This window comes from Protopterus annectens, chromosome 9.part0, assembly GCF_019279795.1.
Source record: "Protopterus annectens isolate FY-2018-M chromosome 9.part0, PAN1.0, whole genome shotgun sequence".
NCBI classification, from domain to species: Eukaryota; Metazoa; Chordata; order Ceratodontiformes; family Protopteridae; genus Protopterus; species Protopterus annectens.
In genome coordinates, this window is record NC_056743.1 from 858,754,159 (window position 1) to 858,774,230 (window position 20,072).

Sequence of the window (20,072 nt, forward strand, 5' to 3'; positions counted from 1 at the left end):
TAAGGCAGTTGCTATAAAGCATTACAGCACACAGTGTGATCAAACTGGTCACAGATTGGATGAGAGCAGACTGAGCCATGTTGCCAGAGGTTAGAGGACTAAGGCTTGTTACAGTACTCCAGGGTTGGAGAGGAGACTGTTACAGTAGACCCTAAAGATTTATGAGTGAAGTGTTTTGGGCGATGGTCTTAATTTGGACTAAATGGTGGCTAATCTAGCAGTCCTTAATGAAATGACAGAATTAGGTCTGCTGAGAATGATGAATAGTGGTGATTCGCTTATTGGCCTTGAGTGCTGGTCTTACCGCTGCTGCATGCAACTAGGAAAGAATGGTCCTTTGATTCTTCACTCACCAGAAGCAAAACAGTAGCGCTAATCCCAAACTGGTTCCTAAGAGGTAGTATTGTTGCAGATGTTGTTGGGTCTGTACACTTTTATAGTCTTCTCTCAATAGATGCTGTGGATAGCACATGCAGCAGCTTGGCACAACAAAAAAAACAAGGTGTACAAAGATCTAAAATTAAAAGTGAAGAGGTTCTCATCAAATTAGAAACCATACCAATCAGGGAAGTCCCATACACGTTGCTCAGAGTCCATCAGGAAACACCGTCTCTCTGCTTCATCTCTCACCAGAAGCAAAGCAGTAGCATCAGTTCTAAGTTGTCTCTAAGAAGCAGTTCTCAGGCTTTCCATTGATTGGTAATTTCTGTAAAGGTCAGGAAATAATGCCCCCCTGCTCCTTCTCTCAGAAGGTGCAAAGCAGAAGCACCAATCCCAAGCTGATTCACGGGAAACTGTTCATAGCCTCTCCAACACCTGTCTTTTGTGATTGGAACATTTTCCTCCACTCAGGGTAAGGTCCGTTTTGAATGATGGTCACTTGCATGCCCCAGATTTAGGGAGTTGCACACTCTGCTGCCATTCTCACCTTTGCCTCAAGTATCTGGGCTTTGTTGCAGCATTTCTAGTGCCAGGGGCTATTCACTGATTTCTCCTTAAAGATGGAGACTGATGTGGATGTAGTAAAAACCTAGTGGCATTCTAATTTACAAATCAACAGGTTATATCAGACTGTCAGCTGTAGCAGGATAATTTTGAAAAAAAAAAAAAAAACATTGAATTATTTATTTAAGCTGGGGGCGTTTTGAGATTTATAGAATATTGTCTTAAGGTCTTTTAAAAGAAAATGCTGCAAGTTTCTTACACTTTTCCAAATGCATGGTACTTTCAGCCATTAATGATTCATATGTATGAAAATAAAACTGAATTGGAGTAAGACTATTTCTGACAAGTTAAGGGGAACCATAGCCATATAAACTACCAGTTGCTGAACATATAATTGCTGTCTCACAAATGAGTTTCATTTTGGATTGTAATAACAGGCATACTGTGAAAATTGATAGTCAGCAACGAGGTGGTGATTTTCAGCAGTAGAAGTGTTTTCTTATACTAATTAAATGTAATAGTTGAATGTGGTAGTCATATATTTGTTATGGTATCTGAGGAATGTGCGTCACTTTCGGTCTTTCATTAAGCAGAATTTTTCTTTATTGTAGAATGATGTGCTTGTGCTTTTAGTAATTAATATGCACTGTCTTTTGCATTAATTATTTGGAGTTAAAGGTATGTTGCTTTTCCTTTACAGGCTATGATGCTGCAACTGACTACAGCGGTTGGTGCTTTAGCTGGCGCTGCCTGCTCCTTGCTGGCTGAGGGTATTGGTGATGCAGCCACAGCCTGGATCCTCCCTTTCACTGCTGGTGGCTTCATCTACATCGCCACAGTGTCTGTCATTCCAGAGTTGCTAGAAGACTCAAAGCCCTTCCAGTCCTTTCTGGAAATTCTCAGTCTTGTTTTTGGGCTTATTATGATGGTCATTATTGCAGAATATGAGTAGAAGTGTAAGTGAGTTTACTGATAGTACAGTAGTTCTTGGATTCCATTTAACACTGTAAAATGGAAATGCCCGGTGTTCCCTAACTACACATTTTTTGTCTTTTTTTTTTTTTTTTGGAGGAGCATCTGGCTTGCCTTCCCCAGTGAAGATTTTTTAGGGCTGGTATCCTGAGCCTGTGATATGTCTCGAAATTTTTTCCTTTACATTCCTAAGTTAGCATTTTTTTGGCATTTCAGTGGATACTGAAAATAGGCAGCTTTGAATAGATGGCTTTATTTAACTTGCTGAGATAGGGAGGTGCTGCCTGTACGATGTTGTGATATTACTTTGATTTAGTGTATATCAGAACAAGTATGTACAGTAGAGATGAACTTGTAAGTAGAGGAAAGGCCTTGAAAGGGGCCATGCTCTTATGTTAGATATTTAATAGTATTCTTGCTTAAAACCTCACTCTGACCATTAGGCAGACAGTGTTTCACATACTCCCACATCTGACACCGTACAACATGAAATCTGTGTGACATCAAGCAAGTCCACTGTCTTTAATAAATGTTTCTCCAGAAGAGGGAAAATACATGTTTATAACAAATGAACACTTGCACACGCAGTTCTGTTTTATCAGTTCTTTATAACTGGACTCTTTGAGGCTGTTGAAATGGGAGTATCTGCTTTTGATTGTTTACTTTTGAGACAGAGACAGAAGTAACAGAACTTCTTAGAGAGGATCATGTTGCTTTTATCAACCTCTTTGGTTCTGTTAAGATTGGGCTGCCAGAGAAAGAGACTTACAACAGTAGGTGTTAACAGTAAATTTTACTGGAGAAGATCTTACCAGTGTATCTGTTGGGTTTTATGGCAAAAGCCATGGAAGGAGCCCCTGGGTTATTTGACTGGCAAGCACACAGACCAGTAGGGACAGTTGAAAGTTTTCAGGTGGTATTGACTCCTCTATTGTCTAGTCTCACATGCAAACACAGTCTCTTAAACTCATAAGAAGAGCTGTACCTTGTTGCAGAAGTTTGGTGAAAGCTGATACTATTACCAGAGTTTAGTGTTGGGGACAAATCGCACATGGGTAACTGCTCTTTGTCTGCTGTTGAGACACTACAGTGGCTGGCTATTCTCACGCACAGCCTATCAGCATATGACCCATCAATGAGAGAAGCTGTTAGTAGCTCTTGAATATATTTGAGTGCACCACTTACACCGCTGCTGCTGCTGACAGACGTCCTGACAAGCATAATTTCCTTTGATGTTTGAACTGGACTTCGGATTTCTGGACAAGAAAGCCAGATAAAGCCTTTTTTCCTTGCAATATTACTTAGTGTAGTCTGTTTTTATCTACTGCGCTGTTTGAGACAGCTGTGGCTGCCTGGGTGTAGATGTCAGATTATTCTGTCAAGGTTCTTGCAGGCCCAGCTATGTCACCACTATCAGGATATTGCTGAACACTGGGAAGAAACTACATATATATATATATATATATATATATATATATATATATATATATATATATATATATATATATATATATATGTGTGTGTGTGTTTGTTTTTTTTATAACATGGCCACTACAGATGTCATTTAAGTAGCATTAAGAATATATTTTAATGATAATCTGCTACCTAATTGGCATTCCATCCATTTTTCTACTTTATGTTCATTTTAAATTGTAGCTTTTATTTACTTTGTTTTGTCTTAGTTGTAGGTGGAAGTGATATGGACAAGTAATAATGAAAATTAATTGTGACCTCTCCTTTGGTGGTTGTGCATTTATATCCCAGCACCAGGCTACTCGGTACATGCTTCCTGTAGTTTATGGAATGTAGCGTTAGCACTATAGGGCATGCAGTGCCTTTTAGCTTGGATGCATTGCTTTCAAATTTTAGTTTAATTATAGTGCCCAACCTCCTGCACAGGTGACGGCTTTTGTATTTTTATTTTTCCTTTTATTTCATAGGCAGAGTAGCACAAAGTTGAGAGTATCACACTTTTTAAAGGTTCCCCTTGGTTTAAATGAATCTGAAGGTAAAATAGGTATAAAATATTTTATACCTGAATAAATTGTATGTATTTTGAGAAAAAAATGAAATGTATTGTATGACTCGTGTATGTGCAGCAAATAAAAACTGCATGAAACCACAGATAAAGATGTGAAGAAGCCACTGATAACTGTCTGTTGGGATGGATAAAAGACATTTTTTTGGCAACAGTTATTTCTCAGCAGTGGCAATATGTGGTGGGTAGGCCACATGTTCCTTTGACCTGCATTTGTTACCATGTATGCTAGCAAATTAAGCGTGATTTAGTAAAGAGAATTTTATATACTGGAGGGAGGTGAATGTACAAGGTCCTGGTGAGAGAAGCAAATAAAAATATAAAGCCACAGTTCTGCAGTTTGGTATCTGTTTTTTGATGTGTGGTGCATGTGTGTGCACTCCTGAAATGGAGTAATTGTCCACATTTTGTCAGATTAAGAGTTAAGATGGACTTGGTCTAGTCTATTTGTGAACGTTACAAGTTATGTACCTGAGCAACATGTTTATCAATTCACATGTAGAGCCATAAACCAGGGACCTTAAATGTGACGTCTGCACGCACAGACTTCAGAACTTTTCAGCCGCAGTCGACATCACATTGATAGCTTTAGACGTCTTCAAGTAGAGGAGTGGAGCCAAGTATCCCATTGGGGATTTTTGCCTTTATTTGCTTGACCTTGGTTTGCTGTAGTTACCATTAGCCGATGTTGGCTAGGAAGGATAAATGCTGATGTGGGTGCCAGATACCGCATAAAGATATGCAGGACTGCTGTGTCATTTGTCTAGGCCAAAAGCACGACCATACAGCTTGCTCCATTTGCCAATCTTTTGTGCTCAAGATCCTCCAGAGCTGTCTGGCCAACTTATACTTAGAAAACCAGAAGCTCAAAAAACTAGCTCTCAGAATGGATCCCGAATCAGCTGCTCCGGAACCACCATGGAAAAAGGCAAAGGTTTCCAGGCCTACATCCTCTGTCTCTCCGCCATCGACATCCCACCAGCTTCCGATTTAGGGGGTTGTGGGACGTCCGATAGAACTGTCTACTTAGACGGCCCCCCCTCGAGAAAGCCACTTTGGAAGTAATGGCCAGCGCGTCCACGGAGATAACCCTGACGTCGGTCCCTACCAATGTCGAGGGGGAAACAGATTTTGTTGGACAGCCAACCGGGATTCCTCTGCTTGAAACCCCTATGATTTCCCAGGCTCCTGAACCCTGGCCTTCTCCCAGATCTATGCCTTTAAAAAGAAAAACAACAAAGCACCAGACTCTGCTTAATGAAGGAGCCCCGGACTGGCAATTATTTACCAGCTTTTGGATGCAGGCCTTCATGGCACTTCTGCCCACAGCTTCTTCTCCCTCCACTATTCCAGTTTCTTAGTTCTAGTCCTGCTTCTGCCACTTCTCTCCCTTTACGTACTGCCCAAGAGGGAGATGAAGAACAGGAACCCTACTACTCATTTTCATATACATCAGTCTCCTATTCCTCCCAAATTGCCTCCCCTCTTGAATACTATTCCCCAGTGAGGAATCCATAGAAGGGGACTCCCCACCACAGGATATCACATTTGGGCAGACTATCACAAAAATGAAAGAATACTTTAAATGGGACACTTCCCAAATGACTCGCACTCAAAGGAGGTACTCTGAACTTCTCCAAGTGGAATCTCCCTCGCCTTCAGCCGTCCCACCTGTCATCCCTGCCTTCCTTGATGCTTTCACCTCAGCATCAAAGAACCCAGATTCTCAACCACTGGCTGCTAAGAGACTGGAGAGGTTCTACAAAGTTCCAGATTAACAGAAATCCCTAGTAAAGCCTCCCCAGCAGACCCTGCTGTAATTGCTGTACCCCTTGATAAGCAATCTAGACTGATTCCTTCAGCTGCTTTTTTTGCCTGCTGATAAGGATAGTAAAAGAATGGACAGGATAGGAAAGATTTACACCTTCTCCACCCTGACCTTCAGAGCTGTCCAGTACCAAACCCACATGATAAAATATGCCTTGGACCTAGTTTCACAAGCTTCTACTCTCTTGGCATCCACCCCTGTCTGCCCCATCAAAACTGAGATAGCATCTAAACTGTCCCTGGCTTCCCAGGTAGCCAGATGCTCTATTAGATGCAGTTACAATGCAGCAGACGCCTCTGCAGGGTCTGCTGCTTCTGCATCAGTACTCCGCAGATGTTCTTGGCTACGCTTCCAACCCCCTACCAGAGGATTTCAAGTCTAAAATCCTAGATGCCCCTTTAGATCACAACTTTGTTTGGTAAACAGTCTGCAGACCTTTTCAAAAACCTGCAGGAAAAAGTTAAGGAGCTTCAGGACATTAAGCACTTGCTGATGTCCCCCATCACCAAGTACTACAGAAATTATCCTGCTAAGACTACCTTTGTCAGGAGGCCCCCCTCCTCTGCTTCCCCTTCCTCTTCCAGGCATAGGAGAGGAACCAGGATACAAACCTCCTCCAGACCTCCTGCCTCACAACCACTCAAAGATAGCCTTTTCAAGATAGAAGTGGAACCAACAAAGCGTGACTGCCTTGCCCACCTCCCCTTGTCAGCCCGCCTCTCCCACTACCTCACCATTTGGAAATCATCACATCAGATCACTGGGTACTGGCAATTATACAAAATGGATATTTCCTTTCTTGGAAGGAAAAAAACCCATCCAAGGGACAGTCCTTTTCCCCAAAAAAATAAACTTCCCCCTCATCCCTCACATACTGCAAGACCTTCTGAGGCTAGGAACCATAGAACCTGTCCCTCCAGGGCAGGAAAGAAAAGGCTTCTATTCAAGACTTTTTCTGGTCCCCAAGAAAGATGGCCCTTGGAGACCAATACTACATTTATCCTTTCTAAACTTTTTCCTAAAAGTTCCATCATTCAGAATGTTATCCCTTCAAATACTTCCATTATTGCCAGCATAGGCCTTTTTGGCCACTCTAGATCTAAAGGAAGCTTATCTCCATATTTCCATAAAACCCTCCAACAGAAAATTCTTGTGTTTTACTGGGCCCTGTTCTCATTTTCAATTTACAGCCTTGCCCTTTGGTGTGTCTACTGCACCCAGGGTATTTGCAAAATGCCTAGCCCCAGCCATAGCTTTCTGCAGCACCAAAGGTGTCCAAATCTATCCTTACCTAGATGACATCCTCATTCTAGCAGAAACAGAGGACACCCCTCAAAGTCATCTGAGGTTCACCACTTCCCTACTTCAGAGTTTGAGATTCATCCTCAGCCTCTTAAAATCATCCTTAATCCCAGAGCAGGACAAAATCATTCTGGGCTGCAGGATCAGAACAGACCTGATGCAGGCTTTTCTCCCTCAGGAAAAAGTTCTGTCTCTCTCTACTACTTCCAAAGCCTATTACAGGTTCATCAGATATCTGCAAGACAATTCTCGCAGGTCCTGGGTCTCATTGGCAGCCACCATCCTGATGCTGCCCGTAGCCAGAATCCACATGTGAAAGCTCCAATGGTACCTGAAAAATGTGTGTCACAACACCAACATCACCTAGAGCAACAAATTACCCTCCTGCCCTGCCTCAAAACAGAACTAAATTGGTGGATCCAACAAATACTTCTGAACCCGGGCCTTCCACTACAACCACCCTCCCCAATCCAGCATATGCATACAGAGGCATCAGACCTAGGGTGTGGGGCTACCATGAAAGGTTTCATGGTACAGGAGGCCTGGAATCCTAGCCTCCAAAAGAAACATATCAATGTCAGGGAAATGACTGCAGTTCTAGCCCTGAAAGCCTTCCTTCCTATCCTTCAACTGGGACCCCTTCAGATGTTCACAGACAACACCACAGTCATGTGGTATCTCAGCAAACAGAGAGGCCTACCTCCTATGCCAGATAACATTAGAAATTTGGGACCTCACTTCCAGGCACAGCTTAACCCTGCAGGCAATATACATCCCCTCTCAGGACAACAAACAAGTGGATATTCTCAGCAGAACATCCTTCCTACAGCACAAGTGGATGTTGAACAGGGATACCTTTCTAGACATTGTCCACTGGTGGGGCACACCTCAGGTAGATCTGTTTGCCTCCCCCCCCAGAACAGACAATTGAAAGAATTCCGCACTAAGGATCCCTCTCCACTTGCCTAGAGGGTAGATGCCTTCAGCATTCCATGGAAGGGATGGTTTCTATATGCTTTTCCACCCTTCCCTCTCATTCACAAAGTCCTCCTGAAAATCAGGAAGGACAAACCAAAAATCTTGCTGGTGACTCCCTACTGGCCAAGGCAGCACTGTTTCCCCCTACTTCTCTCATTAGCCAAGGGCAATCACCACAAGTTACCCCGCAAGGTGGACCTACTCGCAACTAAAGGGAGCTCTAATTCACCCTCCCCTACAGATGTTCGGGCTAACACTCTGGGTGATAAACTTCTACTACTCAAAGGACATGCTTTTAGTCGTGAGGGAGGCCAGGAACCCTACTACTAGGAAATCCTACTTATCGAAATGGGAAAGATTCTCCCAAGTGGTTTCTCCATAAGGACAGAGACCCTTGCCAGGCAGATGCCCCCCTAGTCCTTAGCTATTTGTATGAACTAAGACTGGTCTTTCATACTCTTCAGTGAAGGTCCACCTATCAGCAATTTCAGCCTGTCTACCACTAGATTCCCCCTTACTATTCAGGCTAGATGTCAAACTATTCCTGAAAGAGGTCTTACACATCAGACCACCAAGAAAACCCATCCCATCTCCCCTGGGACCTAAATTTTATTCTGGAGAAACTAACACTGGCCACTTTTGAACCAAGTAGTGCTGCTACGCTTCATATATGTACTTGGAAGCCCTTACCTCAGCTAGAAGAGTGACAGAATTACAAGCTCTCATGGCCTGCTCTCCCTACACTACCTTCCACAAGGATAGGTTGATTCTACGCACTAATCCTTCCTTCATACCTAAAGTGGTCAACGAACTGTCCCTAAACCAATCCATTCAGCTGCCCGCCTTCTTTCCCTCTCCAACAAATGACAGTGAAGAGGATACTCCATTCCCTGGATGTGCACAAACAACTAAGATTCTAGCCAGACAAAACTAAGTACATCAGAAAATCTAACCAACTGTTTGTATCTTTCCACCCTAGGGCCCTGGGCAAAGCAGTTTCTAAGCAAACCATTTCCTTTTGGACCAGGAAAACTATTTCCTTCTGCTACTTCCACCATGGCAAGCACTTACCCCAGGGGATAAGAGCTCACTCTACAGGGGCATGGCAACCTCCAAAGCCTTCCTCAAAGGCCTGGACACAGCCTCCATCCTAGAAGCAGCCACCTGTCCACACTTCACACCTTCACCAAACCCTACAAATTGGACCACGTCTCCAGAGCCCGGGCAGGGTTTGCTAGAGCAATCCTGCAGTGTTTTGTGGAATCGGCTACATCTACCTCCACCCTTCCCTCTAATTAAGCTGTGGTACTCTCCCACACTAAGAATACTGCAACATAGGAATAGAAGGATATAGAATAGTTGTGTAAAATCCTACCATAACCATATATGTCCTCCTCTCCTATGTTGCAGCATTCCTTCCCTCCCATCTATCCCCCTTAGTGACTACTGACATATATTTAGGGCACTCTGAAGCTCTACCCTACATCAGGGGCAGACTAGCCAGCATATAACACTTTGCACCTCTGCCTGACATCTCTTGTTATTCTCTATGGGACTGTCCGACTAGGCCTTTACGTTCTGTAGTCCGTGCATGCAGATGTCACATTTAAGGTCCCTGGTTTATGGCCCTATGTGTGACATCCCACGCACCTACAGCAGCCAGACTTAAGCTTTTGTATAGGAACTGAAGTTCGGGTCGCCAGAGGCAGAGAATCCCACACTAAGAATAATGCAACATGGAAGAAAAGGACATCTATGGTTATGGTAAGAGTTTACACAAATATTCTTTATGTACTTACCATAACTTGGTATCTGTGTTATCCATAGTCACCATTCATGTATGGGTCTAGGATCTGACATCGGATCTGAGCCGGCAACACTTAGACAACAGATTAGCTCAAGCTCCTCCCTTCCCATAATGCTCTGCTGCCCTGTAACCCCTCAGATCGAGTTTGCCCTGGAGAAACAAGACAGAGTAGACCTGCCACCAGAAAAGATCCAGCTTATTTCCTGCCAATCCCTCAGGAAGGGGGAAAGGAGGGTGGGACTATGATGAATGGTGACTACGGATAACACAGATACCAATTTATGGTAAGTACATAACTATTAATCTGATGTTATCCTTGTTACCATTCATCACATATGGGTCAGAGTCCCCAGCTACCCAACATTCTTGGGTGGCCTCATGGAAGGAAATGTTGAAGAACAGTGGACCCAAAGGAAGCCCTTCCCATAGAAACTAGGTGAAGCTTGCAGTGAGAAATAAAGCTATGAGGGGAAGACCAAGTTGCTGCTGCACAAATGTCATCCAAGGACTGATGAGCTGAGACTGCAGCTGATGTAGCCACTGACCTGGTGGAGTGAGCCCCAACTGGTCCAGGCAAAGGGTTACCACAGGAGAAGCAGATGTAAGAGATGCACTGGGAAATCCATTTGGAAATTGTAACTTTTGTGACAGCCCAGCAAAAGGCCACAAACAATTGATGATCTTCGTGTTTCACTGTTGCAGTCATCACACTTGGGTAATCTGCCTGCAGGAATACCAGAGACTTAGTATTTCTGCATCGGTTCCTGTCGCTCCAGGTCTGAATCAGGTCATCAGGGGTATAAAAACAGGCAGCCGACGCCATGACAACAGTCTTTCTTGCTGAGGAACCTGAAGCAGAAGCAGTTCACACGAGTGCCAGTCAGCCACTACCCAAGTTTTCGTTATTGAACTGAATTATCCTGAAGTTTTCTAAAGCTAAGTACCCTGTTGAGGATCCTTTTTTCTTGCTCTAACCGATGTCAGAAAAAGTTAACAATTTCCTTGCCCTTGGAAAGCCAATACCACTCCGAGATTTTCTTTCTTACTGTGTCACCTGTTTAGGCCCAGACCATGATGTCCCTCGTTGTCGGTTTTGTGCCTTGTTTAACACCTGAACTATTCATCATTGAGCCCTTATTGTTGCTAAATACTTCCGTTCTCGATGTTCATCATGTTTCACTGTTGCAGTCATGACTGTTGGGTTCTCCCCTGCCGGCAGGCAGTCCTCGGTCGGCCAGAATCCCAAAGTCTGGGTCCGGCGTCGGCTGTTCAACCATGCTCCCTGATGTCAGAGCACCAGGAGTACAAAGCTGACAGCCGACGCCATCTTCCCAGTCTTTCTTGCCGTGCGGTGATAGCAGTTCGCAAGTGCCGGTCGGCTGACTCCTGACTATTTTTTCTGATAAACTTCAGTCCGAAGACTTTCTTCTCCACTCAAAGCTAAGTACCCCATTGGGGAAACTTTTTTCTAGCTCCAGTCCGATGTCAGAACAAGTTAATAATTATATTTCATGTGGGAAGCAAATACCTCATAAGGATTTTCATTCTTACTGTATTCCTTGCTTAGGCCCTGACCACGACGTAGCTAGTTGTCGGTTTTGTGCTAGATTCAATCAACGTACAATTAAACGAAGGTACGATTTTGCTTTTCATTACTTCGGTAGGCGCTTTAACCACAAAATGACGTCTGATACGGTTCCGGCTACCTGAGTTCACAAACGTCGCAAGGATAAAGACAGGCCTCCAAGGTCCAAATCTGATGATAGCGCACAAGCGGAGCCAGCTTCAGGTTCGGCCATCGTCAGTGAGGCGCTTTTGCAGCCCCTGTCGGCCATTTCAGAACCGATGGCCGAAACGGACTCTCATGAGGAGCCAACCAGGCCTTTAAATATTTCTATTGCAGGACCTTCGGACAATGCTCCTTCGGATGGGTCCGGAGCCGCTGTGCAGGTACCGGCTTCCGAAGGGGTTTTCAGGCCTACTCAGCTTCTAATAAAGGCAAAGCCAAAGACAAAGGCAAAGACTCCTTCTAAATCAAAGACTGCAACACAGGCCACTTCTGAACCGGCTCCCAAGTCACAGAAACAGTTACTCAAGATGGCGGAGGATTTACTTACTATGATTAGGGGTTCTCATCCCCCTCCAGATAAAAAGCCAAGACAGGATGTTTATTATGATTCCTCTGATCAGGCTTCTGTTTCTTCAGTTTCTTCTTCTGACCAGGAATATTCTTTCCCTCCTTATGAGGATTCTGATGCTGAGGAATCCATTCCTTCAGCTTCTCCTCCTGAGGATTTCTCTTTTGGGGAAACTTTGCATGAAATGAGGGAACATTTCCACTGGGAAGGACAGGAGTATTCGGAATCTAAGAAAAGACTTAGGGATTTTCTTCTTCTCCCCCAACATAGACCCCTGGCTATTCCTCCTGTTTTGGATATTGTGGATGATGCTTTTTCGGAGGCTAACTTAACCCCGACTCTCTTCCTCCTGCTCCTGTTAAGCCTGATAAGATATTACAGGGTTCCTGATTCCCACCAGTTTTTATACAAAAACCCTTCTGCTGACCCTGAAACCATTTCTCAGGGTCCTAAGGGAGTTAAGGCTGCTTCTGCCAAAAATCCCATTCCCACTGAAAAGGATTCTAGATCTTTAGAAAGATGGGGCAAAAAAGTGTACACTTCTGCTACTTTGTCCATTAGGGCTTTAAACTGTCAGTTTCATGTGCTGAAATACCAGCAATTTCTTTTTTCTGTTTTAAAACAAAAGCTTACTTCCATTTCTGCCTGTGCAGATGATAAGGAATTACATGACTTATTGCATGCCACTGAACAAGTTGGGAAGCATGGTTTACACTGTGGATTTGATGCCTTGAAGGCTTCTTGTAGGGCTGCTGCCTCCGGCACAGTCATTAGAAGGCATTCATGGCTAAAGGAACAAAATTTGCCAGAACAAGTAAAAGCTAAATTATTGGATGCTCCTGTTCAGCATAATGTTTTGTTTGGATCAAAAGCTGAAGAGGTGATTAAAAAGATGGAGGATAAGGCGAAATCCATGCAAACAGTTAAAGATTTCTTACAAGTACAGCCACCAAGATTTAGCAGGAATTGGCCTTATAAAAATTGGTCCTTTCCCACTTCAGACAGGCCTCAGAGGGGTAGATATAGATGCTCCAGAGGAAGGCCTCAAACACAAGCTTCTTATAGACCAAGACAGTGGACTGCTTCCACTCCTAGGGGAGGAGAGGATAGGTCACAAACTCATAGGAAACAAACTCAATGACTCTCTCTGTTGGGCTGCAGGAACTTCTTGCCTGGAAGCCCCTCTCGGAGGAAAACTCTCTCTTTTTTATCATAATTGGACTCATATAACCCAAGACAAGTGGGTTCTGGATGTGGTTTTAAGAGGTTACAAATTCCATTTTCATACCCTGCCAAGGCCAAGCGGATGGCCAGACCTTCCAAAACATCAATGGACCGAGGCCTTAAACCAGGTGGAAGCTCTTTTGGCTATGAAAGCCATAGAACTGGTTCCACTTTCAGAGATGGGACAAGGTTTTTACTCAAGGCTCTTTCTAGTCCCCAGGAAGCAAAACTCATGGAGACCCATTCTGGATCTGTCAGTCTTGAACACCTTTCTAGAGATTCCAAAATTCAGGATGCTTACTCTACAGCAGCTACTTCCAATGCTATCCAAAGATGCATGGATGGTAACTTTGGATTTAAAGGAGGCATATTTACACATTCCCATCCGGCAGGAATGCAGAAAATACCTCAGGTTCAAGGCCGGATCAAGGCACTTTCAATTCTCTGCGCTGCCCTTTGGATTGTCTACTGCGCCCAGGGTCTTCACCAAATGCCTGGCTCCAGTAGTAACTTACTGCAGACTCAAGGGAATTCAAATTTACCCTTATCTGGACGATTGCCTAATTCAGGCAGACAGCAGGGATGTCTTACTCCAGCATCTAGAGTTTGTACAGAACCTCCTCAAGTTCCTGGGATTCTCTGTAAACATAAAAAATTCAAATTTGACACCCTCACAACAGATAAGTTTTGTGGGTGCTCTTCTAAACACCACAACCCAGATGGCATTTCTGACATCCGAAAAACAATTACAGCTGGCTTCAATTTTCAAAACCTTGGCAAATATAACTCGGCTATCTGCAAGGAGATTCCTGCAGGCTTTGGGTTACATGGCCTCCTGCATCCTTCTCGTACCATATGCAAGACTGCACATGAGGAAAATACAGTGGTACCTAAAAAGTGTATGGTCTCAGTATTGCCACAGTTTAGACATACTGATCTCCGTCCTGCCTTGCCTTAAAAAGGAATTTCTTTGGTGGCCCAGGACATGTACTCTAAACAAAGGGAAGCACTTCTGTCTGCCTCCTGCCACTCAGATTCTAACCACGGACGCCTCGGATTATGCTTGGGGAGCCCATTTTCAGGGCAACTGTCTGCAGGGCCTTTGGACAAAGGATCAGAAGCTCCTGCATATCAATTTAAAGGAAATGTTAGCCGTTCAGAAAGCTCTAATGGCCTTCAGGAATATTCTACAACCAGGACAACTACTAATACGGACAGACAACACCATAGTTATGTGGTACATAAACAAGCAAGGGGGATCTCATTCCTACCCCCTTTGCAGACTAGCCATGGATCTATGGAACACAGCTCTAGCTTGCAATCTGGACCTTCAAGCTCAGTTTCTACCAGGGAAGCAAAACTTCCTGGCAGACAGTCTGAGCAGAAACCTTTCGGATCCACACGAGTGGATGCTGGACCCCAAAATATTCAGGATGATAGCAGTCTGGGGATGTCCTCACATAGACCTCTTTGCATCCCATCTCAATCATCAACTACAGAATTATTGCACCAGGACTTTCCACAAAGAAGCTTGGAAAGTGGATGCCCTATCATTCAGTTGGAGGAACCTCTCGGGATATGCCTTTCCCCCTCTTCCTCTTCTTCCACGGGTATTATTAAAGATAAAACAGGACAAGCCCAAGAGGATAATCTTGCTGGCCCCAAATTGGCCTCGACAGTTTTGGTACCCAACTCTAAAAAATCTATGTCTGGAGCCCCCTTGGGTTTTACCTCAGTCTCCGAACCTTCTGTCCCAACATCAGGGTCAAGTTCTACACGCTCATGTCAGAACTCTCAGCCTGGCGGCCTGGTTAATCCAGGGCCTTTGATTTCTTCTTTCATACCCAAGCAGGTTATGGATGTCATTTTAGAAGCCAGACGTCCTAGCACTAGAAAATCTTTTGCAGGAAAATGGAAAAGATTTTGTTCCTGGATGCAGGCTCAGGATTCTGATCCTCTTCTTCCGAACATTCCTTTAATTTTACTTTACTTGACAGATCTCTTACATAAGGGCCTCTCTTTCTCTTCTATTAAGATACATGCCTCTGCTATTTCTGCTCATTATAATACAGACCCTCCAATCTTTTCCCACCAGCTCATGAGACAGTTTCTCAGAGGAGCTAAGAATTTAAGACCTCCTAGATCTCCTCCCATTCCTGCTTGGGATCTCAACTATGTTTTGGAAAAACTAACCTTGCCTCCTTTTGAGCCTGCTGCCTCTTCTGACATCAAGTTTTTATCTTGGAAGACAGCTATCCTGTTAGCCCTAACCTCTGCCAGGAGAGTTTCAGAGTTACAAGCTCTTATGGCTGTGGAACCTTATATTATTTTTCATCAAGACAGGGTGTCTTTGAGGACTAATCCTACCTTCATGCCTAAGGTGATTTCCAAAGTGGCTTTAAATCAAACTATCCACTTGCCAACTTTTTTCCCCACTCCTCAAAATAAAGGGGAAAGGATCTGTACATTCCTTGGATGTACACAGACAACTACGTTTTTACCTGGACAGAACCAAGGACATCAGAAAATCAAAACAATTGTTTGTTTCTTATGCCTCAAGTTCCCAAGGTAAAGCCATTTCAAAACAGACCATTTCTAAATGGATTGCTCATGGAATAAGATTTTGTTATTCACACCATGGAAAGCAAATCCCAGGGAGTATACGGACTCATTCCACCAGAGCTGCTGCCACTTCTGCGGCTTTCCTCAGGGGAGTTCCTACCAAAGACATTTTGGAAGCTGCAACTTGGAGTTCAGTGCATACTTTTTCTAAGCACTACAATCTACCTCTCTACTCTAAGTCTAGGGCAGGTTTTGCCTCTGCAGTCTTGCAGGGCCTTTTAGCCACCCCTTCTTCTTTATGACCACCTCCCTTTCAGCTTTGGGATTCTACCCTACAGTCATGAGTGCAACAGTGAAACACGATGAACATAGTACAGTTGTGTACACCTACCATAAATGTAGATGTTAGAGTGTCTTCACTGTTGCAGTCTGGGTTTCCCCTCCCTCTTATCCCCTCTTATTTTTACTTTTGTGTGGTTCCTTTTTTCACCATTTTTCTGAGGTGTATTTGCAAAGGGTATGGGACCTTTCTCATTTTGGGACTCCTGACATCTGGGGCAAGAAAGACTGGAGAAGATGGCGTCGGCTGTCAGCTTTGTACTCCTGGCGCTCTGACGTCAGGGAGCATGGTTGAACAGCCGACACCGGACCCAGAGTTTGGGATTCTGGCCGACCGAGGACTGCCTGCCGGCAGGGGAGAACCCAACAGTCATGACTGCAACAGTGAAGACACTCAAACATCTACATTTATGGTAGGTGTACACAACTGTACTATCTCTGTATTCCGAAATGGGTTCAGTAAGCCATCCGACTACCGATCTACCAAAAAAAGTAAGGGTAAAGACAGAGACAGACCGCACAGGTCCAAAACTGCTGATGATGCTTCCATTAAGCTAGTTGTCAGTTTGCCGGTAATCAGTGAGGCGCTTTCGCAGCCACTGATGCCCACTTCAGTGGATTCGCAGGCCTCTACTGAGACCCGTTCGGAGTCTGGTATGCCGCGAGACTCTTCTGTCTCTACCTTGGATGGGTCCGGAGCCGCTGAGCAGACACTGGCTTCTGAGGAAGTTCTTCGCACTACCGATGTTCGACACAAACCGACTTCTTTCGGGTCTTCGGTTTTGTCTAAAACTAACGAGTTTCTAAGGCCAAGAGTACGCGCTACGCCTAAAAATCTGACGACCCAAACTCATGCACCTGCTTCCTTGCCACAACATCAAATGCTTAAAATGGCAGAAGACTTTATGTTGATTAGGGGAAGTCAGCTTTCCCCTGCTAAGAGAAAGAGACCATCCACAGCAGCTTTAACAGACCAAGAGTCCGATGACTCTGAAGTGTCTGATTATGAAGACTTGCCTTTATCTGCTTATGAGGATTCAGATGCAGATGAATCTATTCCCTCTGCTTCTCCTCCAGAGGATTTTTCCTTTGGTGAAACCTTACATACTTTGAGAGCATTTCTACTGGGAATGCCAAGACTATCCTCAGTACAAAAAGAGACTGAGAATTTCTAGACTTGCCACAACATAGACCTTTAGAAATACCCCCAGTCCTGGAGATTGTGGATGATGTCTTTATGGAATCCAGTTTAACCCAATACTTTACCCCCTGCTCCTAGGAAACTAGACAGGTACTACAGAGTTCCTGACTCTCACAAATTCCTTTTCAAAAATCCTACTGCTGACCCAGTGGTCATCTTCCAGGGCCTTAAGGTATCAAAGCAACTACAGCTAAGAATCCCACTCCTTCAGACAGGGATTCCAGAGCTTTAGACAGATTGGGTAAGAAAGTATACTCCTCTGCAACTCTTGCCATTAGGGCTTTGAATTGCCAGTTTCACATGCCGAAGTACCAACAACATATGGAACTTATTAAGCAAAAAATAGCTACCTTTACGGACTGTGCAAAAAAATAAAGAATTACAAGAGCTTACGCATTCTGCAAGACAAGTCAGCAAGCATACATTGCAGTGTGGCTTTGACACACTAGAAGCATCTTAAAGGGCAGCAGTCCCTGGTTCTGTACTGAGAAGGCATGCTTGGCTTAAGGAGCAGACCTTGCCAGACCATGTCAAATCAAAATTACTAGACACTCCTTTGAATAAGGACAATCTGTTTGGCACCAAAGCAGAAGAGGTTCTTAAAAAGATGGAAGAAAAAGCTAAATCTATGCAGTCAAAGATTTCTTGCAAGTACAGCCTCCTAGATTCAGTAGGCATTGCCCCTTGAAACATTGGTCCTTTCCAGCCCCTTCAAGGCCATCTCAAACTAGACCCCCCCCAGACTACAGTCTCAGGGTATGCAGAGATCAAAGCAATGGAGTGCCTCCACTTCAAAAACAGGCAGTGCTAAACCACCCCTTTACGGGAAGAATTCCCAATGACTTCTCAACTCCACTCTCCACCGCTGCCCAACTGCTTGTGCCACTAGGAGGAAAATTTGCCCATCATGCAAAAAAACTGGACTTCCATCACCAAGGACCGATGGGTCCTCAACATTGTATCCCAGGGGTACAAATTTTACTTCCACTCACTGCCAACCCCTAAAGGGTTCCCAGACCTTCCTCCAAACCAGTGGGCAGAGGCACAAAACCATGTTCAATCCCTGCTCTCTTTAAGGGCAATTTAACCTGCTCCTGCGGAACAGATAGGTCAAGGGTTCTATTCCAGACTTTTCCTGGTATCCACAAAAGAGGGCACTTGGTGCCCAATCCTAGATCTTTCCATTCTAAACACCTTCCTGGTCGTACCAAAATTCAAAATGCTCACCCTGCAGCAGCTTTTTCCTATGCTGGTCAAATATGCCTGGTTAGCTACCCTAGACTTAAAAGAAGCCTATCTGCACATCCCTATAAGGCACTCATGCAGGAAATATCTACGCTTCAGAGCAGGATCTATGTATTATCAGTTCTCTGCACTTCCCTTTAGTTTATCCACTGCTCCCAGAGTATTCACAAAATGCCTGTCTCCAGCAATTGCCTACTGCAGACAGAGAAAAAAATTCAAATTTACCAGTACTTGGACAACTGCCTGATTCAGGCAGCCAGGGAATGCTGTTGCAGCACCTGCCATTTGTAAAAATCCTTCTAACCTCCCTGGGGTACACCATCAATGAAAAGAAATCAAAACTAGTTCCCCAGTCAAAAGACTGTATTCCTGGGAGCATGCTTGGACACAGTATCCCAGATGGCATTCCTTACACAAGAAAAACAAGTCTATCTGACAGACTACTTCAGTCAAATGACCACCAGAACCTAGTTATCCGCAAGGAAAATCCTGCAGGCCCTAGGGTTCATGGCCTCATGCATCCTACTAATTCCATATGCCAGAATGCATATGAGGAAACTTCAGTGGTACTTAAAAAGTCTTTGGTGCCAACATTCTGAGGACCTGGAAACCGTCATTCCTTTCATACCTTGTCTAAGGACAGAGTTTCTTTGGTGGGCAGCAGCATGCAACCAGAACAAGGGACTATCCTTTACTCAACCCCGCGCTGCCCAGACTCTAACCACAGACTCATCAGATTATGCCTGGGGGGAACACCTGGACAACAACTGCATTCAGGGCCACTGGAGCCCAAGCCAAATTCATCTGCACATCAACCAAAAAGAGATGCTAGCTGTGCAGCATGCTCTAACAGCTTTCAGATCCCTACTCTCACCAGGACCTTTGCTAATAAAAACAGACAACACCACATTTATGTGGTACATCAACAAGCAGGGGGAACCCACTCTGCGGTCTAGCCATGGCCCTGTGGAACACGGCCTTGGACATGCGTGTTCATCTGTAAGCTAAATGCCTGCCAGGAAAACAAAATTCACTGGCAGACGACAATCTCCTAGACCCACACGAGTGGCAGTTAGAACCCAGCACCTTCAGCCTTCTAATCCAGAAATGGGGGACCCAGAGGTGGACCTCTTTGCCTCCCCCTGCAATCACCAACTCAGCAAATCCTGCATCAGGACACCTCACAGCAGGGCCTGGAAAGTGGATGCCTTATCCTTCCAGTGGAAAAACCTCTCAATCTATGCAATCCGCCCTCTGCCCCTTCTCTCAAGAATATTACTCAAGATAAGACAGGACAGACCAAGGACAATCCTGATTACCCTGGACTGGCCACACCAGCACTGGTACCCACTACTAAGCAGCCTGTCACCGGTGCCACCCTGGCACCTACCCCAGATCCCAACCCTCCTCATTCAGCAGGGGGGACAGATCTTGCATCCAATCCATAACTGCAAACCCTGAATTTTGCAGCCTGGCTTATTCCTTGAATTGTC

At 44.5% G+C, this 20,072-nt stretch overlaps 1 protein-coding gene across 1 annotated transcript in view; it reads left to right on the forward strand.

The window, feature by feature from the left end:
- The window catches only part of SLC39A7 (solute carrier family 39 member 7), a 409,960-nt gene extending 405,675 nt beyond the window's left edge, over positions 1-4,285 (forward strand). Inside the window, exon 8 of the mRNA XM_044083574.1 lies at positions 1,646-4,285. Within this exon, the coding sequence (XP_043939509.1) occupies positions 1,646-1,897 (252 nt within the window). The 3' untranslated portion in view covers positions 1,898-4,285. The remainder of the gene's footprint in view (positions 1-1,645) is intronic.
- The last annotated feature ends 15,787 nt before the right edge of the window (positions 4,286-20,072 follow it).